The sequence below is a fragment of the Alosa pseudoharengus genome, unplaced genomic scaffold (genome assembly GCF_046254945.1).
Source record: "Alosa pseudoharengus isolate Yale_2024_CS ecotype anadromous, Long Island Sound unplaced genomic scaffold, YU_APseudo_1.1 YU_APseudo_1.1_scf_8, whole genome shotgun sequence".
Taxonomy (NCBI): Eukaryota; Metazoa; Chordata; class Actinopteri; order Clupeiformes; family Clupeidae; genus Alosa; species Alosa pseudoharengus.
In genome coordinates, this window is record NW_027468870.1 from 17,059,471 (window position 1) to 17,068,656 (window position 9,186).

Genomic DNA, 9,186 nt, shown 5'->3' on the forward strand with positions numbered 1-9,186 from the left:
CTGGTAACGTGAAGAGCGTTGCGCTTGTTGGGGTAAAATGGGAATCCCGATTACGCTTGCCTGCTGTAACAGCAGACTGCGCTACTCGCCGATGCTGAAAGCTTTACAAAACAGTCGAATGTTTTAACAAAGCAACCGGTTGGCTAGAAATAGTCACACATGCACGACGTTTTGGTGGTTGGGACATGCTTGTCATGGCTGTAGCTAGAACTTCAAGTCTCGATGTGCTGACAGTGAGGTAGGATGCTATTACAAACTGTTAAATCAGATTTGGTTATTCGCGATAAACTTCACTTCATAACTTTTGCATAATTCTGTCAGTCAAGATTGTTGTATATTAGTGGATCGTTTGTCCTTGCAAGATTGTATTGTCATCACAAACGTTACAGTTAGGCTACTGAGAAAGCGTACAGAGACTATTCTACCTGTCTCAAGTGGGCCAGGTGTTAGACAAAGGCACGCATACCCAAACTGCAAAACATATAGTTTGACTGGGTCGAACTAAACGCCTTTGGTGTAAAAGCACCCCTCAACTTAACCCCTGTTATCATCCATCACTTTGGCTGGCATAATCTCCATTTGCTTCGACTGCTATTGCAATCTCCATTTGCTTTGGTTGGGCAGATCCCCTTACTTTAAATCAGCTTATTCTCCAGAAGTTGATGCTTGCACAAATGACAGATTTACTCTCTCAATCCAAAAACAAAGGGAGTGTCCACCGAGTCGTAGAACTGCAATGCACAGATCTGCCAAAGTATCTCCCTCTCCTGAACCTGGTCCTATTACTCTTCAGCTACCCACTGCCCGAGGTGAGTCCAGCTTCATCTTTTTGATTGCTTGTTTTGTCTTATAGACATTGTATAATCTTGGTATAAAGCCTGCTGGGCCTGCTTGGCAAGGTGTAGTTCTCTGTATAATTGTGACTGATCATATTTAGCCATTTGCACCCATTCAATAGTGGAGGTAAAGAGACAGATAGTGTAAATCATGTTTTGTGTAGACAGTGGTTTGCTATTGTTAAGTTTACTATGCAACCTTATGATATGCTCCATGTAATCTCATAATTGTGGACTGCAGTGGTGGTCTCTGGTAGAGAAAAGAGACCATTTTGATGGGGCACTACTAGTCAGTTTGCCTGACTGGAATGGATTGCAGAGGGTAACCCAGCATCCTACCCAGAATTCAGTTGAGGTGAAAATGCTGTGGGCACCAAGTGATCTACAACAGTCTCACATGTTTTATGCTTGTTATTAGACTGGGGTTGCATACAGAGGGCAGTTCAATCTTTTTCTTATTTTATGCAGGTGACAATGGCCGTTCAAAGTCTGACCGACAGTTGGAGTCTCTGGATGGAGAGAGCAGTGTTAAGGACGACGATGAGGAGAGCGAGGCTGAAGCGAGAGACTGCTGCACCAGGTGCCCGCTCAGGGCTATGAGGAAGGTGGCGTGGGGAGTGGTGCTGGGGGGCTGCGTAGCTCTGTCCTGGGCTGGGGCGACCCACAGCGCCAAACAGGCCCTGGATGGACTCCATGCCCCCTACTTCATCACCTGGTTCTGCAGTGTCTGGAACTTGCTCCTCTTTCCCATATACTACCTAGGCCATTTACTGGGAGCTGAGCAGAGACTGTGGCCCAACTCCTGCTTCAGGTAATGGTGTCCCACATCGGTCAGCGCAGCTTCGTCTCAGAGTCGAAGAAAACAAAATCTTACAGTTTATGCCTCACAACCATTCTCCATTTTTTTTAAAATAAACTAATAACTTATATTTCACATACTGTACCTGTTTTTAATGAAACATTTAGTACATCTCTTTGATGTATTGACTAGTATTTAAAGGTCCAGGGTTACTACAATCCACCTCAAATGTAAAGGGCACATGCATATGTAATTTCCATATAATGTATTTAAACATAGCACATGCTGTCTAAAATGACAGGGAGCCACCTAAGCCAAGCTGCTTTGTATGTTTAATCTCCTTAGCTCTGCATGAAGTAAAACAAATGTCTTTACCTGACGCCCCAACGCTTAAACACACAAACACGCCTGCGTCTGTATACTTAACACTGATTGAGCTGCTTTTTGAAATGATAGTACTGCATACACAGACTTTTCATTTATGTGCACAACACCTGCTAAATGTGCTTGTCACATCTCTTCATGTTATTCTTGAACTATTATGAAATTCAAAGCCTTGGTTTGCTGGTAAGCAGTTTTCAGTAACCCCAGTAGCGACAAGGATCAACATATTTTGTTTGTTCTGAGATGCTTTTTTCAAAATCAACTATGCTTAATAGGTCAGGTATGTTTTCAGATGTTTTGTGTATCACATTGGACGAAATCATCTGCAAAATGATCGGGGCAGCCATGGCCTACTGGTTAGCACTTCGGACTTGTAACCGGAGGGTTGCCGGTTCGAACCCCGACCAGTAGGCATGGCTGAAGTGCCCTTGAGCAAGGCACCTAACCCCTCACTGCTCCCCGAGCACCGCTGTTGTTGCAGGCAGCTCACTGTGCCGGGATTAGTGTGTGCTTCACCTCACTGTGTGTTCACTGTGTGCTGAGTGTGTTTCACTAATTCATGGATTGGGATAAATGCAGAGACCAAATTTCCCTCACGGGATCAAAACAGTATAAATGCTTATACTATATAAATACCATAACAATTACCGTTACAATAACCTAATTGTTAATATTTAATATGTACTGTACCATCCAGCTAACCATATGAGGGCTTCGGGTTTGCCCACTTGTCAACACATGAACAGTGCAGCAGATATTTTGTGTACCTCCAGACAGTGCAGCAGTTTCTTAGGAGACGGCGGAGTGACGGTCAGGGTTCTGCTGAAGGGAGCGGCGCCGTTCTCTGTGCTGTGGAGCCTCTCCGGGTACCTGTACCTCCTGGCCCTCCACCGCATCTCCACCAGTGACGCCAGCGCTGTCCTCTGCTGCAGCCAGGCCTTCATCTTCCTCCTCTCCTGGATCGGGCTCAAGGACCGCTTCATGGGAGTGAGGGTAAGCGCATCAGGGTTGTGCACAATTCGACACAATTTATGCACACGCTTTTTAACACGCAGTCCTATTTTATTATTAATCACACATTGCACTATTGTTAATAGTATGTGAGGTTACAGGGCTCCATGTGAAAGACCTTGTGTAATATAGGCCTGTATTATTATTTATTTTGTACTTCATATACTATAGTTATTTTATTTTCAATGTACTGCAGAACATATGAGGATTTCTTTCTTTTAAATGTAATGACTAGTTGACTCCTGAAGGGAGTACCCAAGGTCATAGTACCCAAGGTCACTGCCACTCACTGATGTGTTTGATGCTGCACAGATTGTGGCAGCCATCCTGTCCATTACTGGTATTGTCATGATGGCGTATGCTGACGGTTTCCATAGTGATTCAATAATTGGTGTGGCACTTGGAGTGGGCTCTGCCTCCACATCTGCCTTGTACAAGGTCAGTTGTCTTTCTCTGTCTTTCACACACACACACACACACACACACACACACACACCGTCAGCTCTTATCACTAAGAATTTCAACGGTTCAGCTTGTCCACGCTCCTCCAAATACAGGCCTGCTGGCGTAGGCACGCTGTTCTGATACCCACGCCTCCCACCTCTCCCAGGTGCTGTTCAGAAAGCGAGTGGGAGAATTCCGACCTGGCCCGGCCAGCGTGCTGCTGTCGTGCGTGGGGCTGTTTAGCTGCATCCTGCACTCCTGGGTGTGCGTGCTGCTCTACCTCACACACGTAGAGTACTGGCCCCCATCTCAGGCCATGCCCTGGAACACACTCTGCATCATGGCCTCACTGTTGATGGGTAATGTATATATCTACTTCTGGTTACTGCACAATAGGAGTCTCAAGACTACTAGGTTTTGAATAGCTAACACGTTTTTAATAAAAGTAATTGACTTGCCGACTAGTCATTATGTGCTGGTATGGTAGAGTGCAGTGCTAGCTGTTGGCAGCCAGCGAGTGTTTCATCTTTAGATGGTTATCCATAGCACACACATGTTCTTATTATTGTACTTTATTATGACTACACAACTTACACGTCACTGGAACAGGTGTCATTTTCAGGGAAGTACTGTACTTCCATGCATGGGAATGTCTAGCTCTGCTGTGGTAGCCGCCATTTTGTCCATGACTAGTTACCTACAGTACAGACTAACACACACCTACTGCACAGCCCATCTTATCATAAAAATGACTTGATTTTAGTGTGTTGTTGATGTGGTTGTATGTCATGTAGGTCTGTTTTGGTCTTCATCTGAACAGTCTTTTTCTGTCATTGGTTTGGTCTAGCTTTCAACGTGTTGGTGAACCTTGGGGTTGCACTAACATACCCCTGCCTCATCTCCCTCGGGGTCCTTTTGAGTATTCCAGCAAGCACAGGTAGTGTGCCATCACTAATATTAATCATCATAATAACCGCTTACTAATTTCTGAGCATGGGCCATTTACAAATGACTAATAGGTCTACACACTCCTTTTGGGCCACATGCACAAATACAAACATGTATACAGTAGCCTACATAGGCTACATACATACATGCACATTGCCTATGCAGTGCATACATAGTCATACTGACACATGGAAAGTCATTTTGAAAGCCTCACGGTAACATTTCTTAGTTATTGTATGATAATAGCGTATTACTAAACATAACTTTCCTCTCCACAGCGGTAGATATTTTGGTGACCTCCTCAGTAACCCAGTTAAGCCAAGTGAGAATAGCTGCGGCAGGTATCATTGCAGCCGGTTATGTAATGTTGTTGCTCCCCGAAAACTGGGACGAAAGCACCCTGCGCTGCCTTGGAAAGCTCTGGCCTGGAAGCTGGAGAGAGGACAGTGTGGTGGTTGAAGAGCTCACGGTGGACAGTGCTGGAGCTACACGGACAAAACCCAGACCTGCTGGAGGTGCAGCACTGTCTCGATCTGGTTTGGGTGGTTTGCATGAAACTTAATAGGATTGTGTATAAAGGAATATTATTTCTAAATGTATATATTAATTTATTATAACTATAACTTTATTGACCAATGCTTCAGCCAATGAATGTGTGCTTTGGCAGATCTGCTGATATATTTCTAAATTTTGCTTAATAAATTTAAGAAGCTTTTGAGGTGTACTGTAGCCTATGCATGTTCTGCTATTTCTGTGGAGTTTTGTGACACATTAATAAATACTTATTTGTATTTTCTTCTAATCCCGTGTTGTCATGCAACATTCTTTGCCAATATTTACAGACAAAGCTCCCTACATTATTTTACTTCTTCATAGGTATTGCATGTATTTATATCACTGATCACTACACTCTAGTGTGCAAAAACAGCAATCGCGCCTTTGAAGGATATAATGGCACCTTGAAACAGCGTCACCCAGAGGCCTTAGGGGCAAATAAATACAAGGCGGGAGTAACTGCATTGAGGGCGAGGTTTGAAGGCTGAGACTGAGACAAAAGAATACGTTGGCTGACAAAGACAGAACTCAAGCTATATCACAATATATAGATCAGAACTTCATTTTAAAACGTCAGATAGATTCGTAAAGCAGGTTAGCCTAGCCTACATTAAACGCTTTGGTTTAGTAGCTTAATGTAGCCTGTTCATAGCTTTTTCAAGCGAGATGAAGACAATAATATAAACAAAACAGTTGGAAAACAAGGTAAGATCCACTATTATCACAAAGTTAACACGAACTAGCCTACACTATGTGGGATAGACCTACACAATGTTATTCTGCAAGACACTTGAAAGGACACGTTCCTCTGTTGGGCTTGAGTAGCATGTCCCATCTTTGTCAGAGAACAATGATTTCCAGGACAGTGTCACTTCCTTGACACAATGTAGCCTACAGTTAGGCTAGCCTAGCCTACTGTAGGTGCCGCAGTTACAGCTGTAGTAGGCTAACCCTACGGCTGACAGTAGGCTAGCCTAATTTTATATTATTTGCATAGCCTATGCTATTGTTTTACAGTAGGCCTATCTGATTATTATTAACACACAATTAATCCCATTCAAGTGCTAAAGGATACTAATTCAGTGTCTGCACTGTTATTCAAAGAGTCTTCTTCAGTCTAGTCTATAAAATGAACGGTTTCCAGTCCAGTCCGCCGGAGTGTCCAGCGGGAAGCGTCTGTTCGATTGAGGGTTTACCCCCTCTACCGAAAGGCCTGAGCGGTATCCTCAACTCTAGCGGGGGCTCCTGGCGGGACATAGAGAAGGTGTACAGCAAGAGAACACGCATTCAGGCCGACATCAGCAAGTCCCGGGTGAGCGACTCCCTTGGTCGAAGCAAACCTGCAAGCTTGGATGCAGCATTGGCAATGTTGCGAAAAGAAATGGTAAGACAACCTCAACAAAAACCAGAGTTTTCCTACAGGCTGTAGTTCAATTAATGATAAATTATAGCAGTGGCTTGTAGGTACAAATATTTAATTGTAGGCTAATTGTAGCGTAATGCTTTAGTTATCGTCACACATTGTTAAAATTTATGGAAATAGCACCAGTTGTAGATTAAACAAAGTGGCATGTCCATCATGTGCATCATATTTTAATATGTAGGGGCTAGGATAACACAACACTCTGTCCTTTCTTAGGTGGGCTTAAGGCAGTTGGACATGTCTTTACTCTGCCAGCTATGGTCACTCTATGAATCCATCCAGGAGTACAAAGGTGCCTTCCAAGACATCTCGTCCTCTTTGCTATCCGAAAGTTCCTTCACCACTGAAAATGGTTATTCTGAGGATGAGGAAGATGAGGAAGAAGAGGAGACTGAAGGAGGAAGCAGAGAGCCTCAGGATGCCCCTCGGTCCACTTTGCCTCAGCCAGCCCAGAACTCCCGTGACCAGTGGATCAAAGACTCCTTCCATATCCCCATATAAAATTTGCCAAATTCCTACTGTAACTGCACCTATATCCTAAATTCCGTTTCCCTGTCCAAACAAACTTTTGGATTCAAAGCGGCCTGAATTACAGTATATCAGTGTGGTAAGCAACATGTTTGCTCTAAAATATGAAAGGTCATTAATTGCACAGGCTTTTCATGGTTTTTAAATGTACCCTAAAATGAAGGAAATGTAGCGTGTTGCCCTCAACTGAAGTCTGAAATACCGGATAAGGAAGAAAAGCAGGAAAAGGAAAACAATGACAAAAAGAGGAATGTTGAATCAAGTTTTGCCTCATGTAGCCTATCTGCGTAGTGTGGAGCCATTTGGCTCTAAACTACAGATGTATAGTCCAAGATATCCATAATATATATTTTAATCTTGCTTTGTATTCAAGTGTAATTACCACTCTATAAATGAAGATTGTATTTACAACATTATGTAACTTCTTTATCTACACTTGTACAACCATTTTACATAGTTTTGTTTTTTATGACATCAAATGTTGGGTTTATTTTCCATATATCTGTCCATATTAGGCCTACATGTAATTATGAATTTGTGAATACAATGCTTTTTATTCAAAACAAGATTTTGGCATGTTGGTTTGTTTTTGTGGAGTGGGATTTGGCAAAAGGGAAATTACAAGAAACTTTGAAACTGCACTTGGAGAACTGGCTTGCAGAGGTCTTGACTGTTTTCTTCCAGAGGCCAATAGGTGGCAGTAATTTTGTATTATCGTGCCATTGCCAGTGATGTGCTCATTGTCTTGGGGAAATTTTCTTATCATTTCCTATTCAGAGCTATATTACATGGAAATCTGATTGGATGAAAAAATCTTTGGATAAACCATTCTTCCTTGTTTCCCCCCCCCCCCGTAAAGCAAGAAAATTATTTGGCTGTTTTGAATGAAAACAATCTTCCATCTTACAGTTGATAATTTAAAATGATGTCATCACACTTTCTAAACTAGATATACTGTCAGACAAGGAATTTATTCAGTAGCAAAACAGTCCTGGACTCTTTCTAAACTCACTCGACTAAAAGCTTGGGGCTGCGCCCGCTCTGTGATGTCTCACCCCCTCTCCCAGTTTTTGCCAGTATAAACAACTCATTCCAGCTTTACATGAGCTTATTAGGCAATGTTGTGTGCTACCCGAGGGGGAAGAGATGGAGGAGAGGGTTGGTGTGTGTGTGGGGTGGGGGTGGGGGTAACACTACAGCTTTCTCATTGTATTAAAGCCAGAATGATTGGAAGCGAGGGTTATTCCGATGACAAAGCCTTCCTGTGGTTTGGGACTAAGTTTTAGCATGCACCTGTTCACAGTGTCTCTGGTTTGTGAGTCCCTAGTCTGGGGGTAAAAATAGATCCTGAGAGGGGCTCTCAGTCTGAATCCTGCGGAGTGCGACACAAGAGTTTATAAAGAGACACAACAAAACGCCCATAACATCCTGAGGTCCTAGTGTACTGGAATATAACTGCATGGCTTTGATTCCTGTATGGCAATAGTTTTTATTTTTTATTTTTGCTATGGTTTTTATCCTTTCATACAAGACACGAAGAGAGAGAAAGTCAAGCAAAAGTTATATGTTTTTACATTATGGATCATGAAATAGGTCCTTAAATTCTTACTTCAAATTCGATTTTTTACTGATAGTAACCCCTTTTTATCAGCTTCAGATTCTCATGTTGCATTTTGACAACTTTAGATATAATCATATACCAAATTATAGAATACCAACCTTCCAGTTTTGGACTTGTTGGTTGTCCTGTTTGCCCTACACATAGTTGTTATTGTCAGGTGAGGATATCCAAGCAAAAAGGGCAAAACAGGAAATAGGGGCCCAGAGACCTCTAAGCTGACAGGAAGTCTGGATGTGCATGCAGGAACCCCCCTCTCCGGCATGCACAAATCAAGACAAAGCCCACACAATGAGTAGACATACCCTCCATTTACGTTGTAATGGGGGGCACAAATAGGGGTTGGCAACATACGTCTTAGGTCCAAAAGATTCTCATTTCTGAGCAGTATCCTTTTGACCTGTAGAACTATAGTCCTCTTTTGTTCTTCTTTCCTATACACTGTTCTTTTTTTTGCCATTGCAACAAAGTGCCACTGTTATATTTGTGTCTAGTAAATATTGGTAGGGTTTAAGAGATTTGGACTAGGGAGGGAGCGTCTGACATTCTTTCAGAACTGTCTAACATAGTCCTATAAATAGATGCAATGGATATTGTTAGGTAGTTATGTTATATATGTTATGTTAGGTTGTCTTCTATT

General features: G+C 42.6%; 2 protein-coding genes across 2 annotated transcripts; both read left to right on the forward strand.

The window, feature by feature from the left end:
• The first annotated feature begins 736 nt into the window (after positions 1-736).
• LOC143112622 (solute carrier family 35 member F4) lies at positions 737-4,984 on the forward strand. Its single transcript, XM_076274903.1, has 7 exons — positions 737-809; positions 1,305-1,647; positions 2,793-3,012; positions 3,343-3,468; positions 3,641-3,833; positions 4,322-4,411; positions 4,701-4,984. The coding sequence occupies exons 1-7, from the start codon at positions 737-739 to the stop codon at positions 4,982-4,984; spliced, it is 1,329 nt and encodes a 442-aa protein (XP_076131018.1).
• A 458-nt stretch (positions 4,985-5,442) lies between these two features.
• Positions 5,443-7,510, forward strand: fam89b (family with sequence similarity 89 member B). The gene is made up of 3 exons (XM_076274591.1): positions 5,443-5,682; positions 6,082-6,361; positions 6,617-7,510. The coding sequence occupies exons 2-3, from the start codon at positions 6,107-6,109 to the stop codon at positions 6,899-6,901; spliced, it is 540 nt and encodes a 179-aa protein (XP_076130706.1). The 5' UTR covers positions 5,443-5,682; positions 6,082-6,106; the 3' UTR covers positions 6,902-7,510.
• The last annotated feature ends 1,676 nt before the right edge of the window (positions 7,511-9,186 follow it).

Excerpts from the sequence above, each read along its gene's own strand:
- LOC143112622 (XM_076274903.1), top strand. The coding sequence starts at position 737 with ATGCACAGATCTGCCAAAGTATCTCCCTCTCCTGAACCTGGTCCTATT. Across the intron at positions 810-1,304 it reads TCAGCTACCCACTGCCCGAG|GTGACAATGGCCGTTCAAAG; the intron begins GTGAGTCCAGCT and ends TATTTTATGCAG. Across the intron at positions 4,412-4,700 it reads GAGTATTCCAGCAAGCACAG|CGGTAGATATTTTGGTGACC; the intron begins GTAGTGTGCCAT and ends TCCTCTCCACAG.
- fam89b (XM_076274591.1), top strand. The coding sequence starts at position 6,107 with ATGAACGGTTTCCAGTCCAGTCCGCCGGAGTGTCCAGCGGGAAGCGTC. Across the intron at positions 6,362-6,616 it reads CAATGTTGCGAAAAGAAATG|GTGGGCTTAAGGCAGTTGGA; the intron begins GTAAGACAACCT and ends GTCCTTTCTTAG.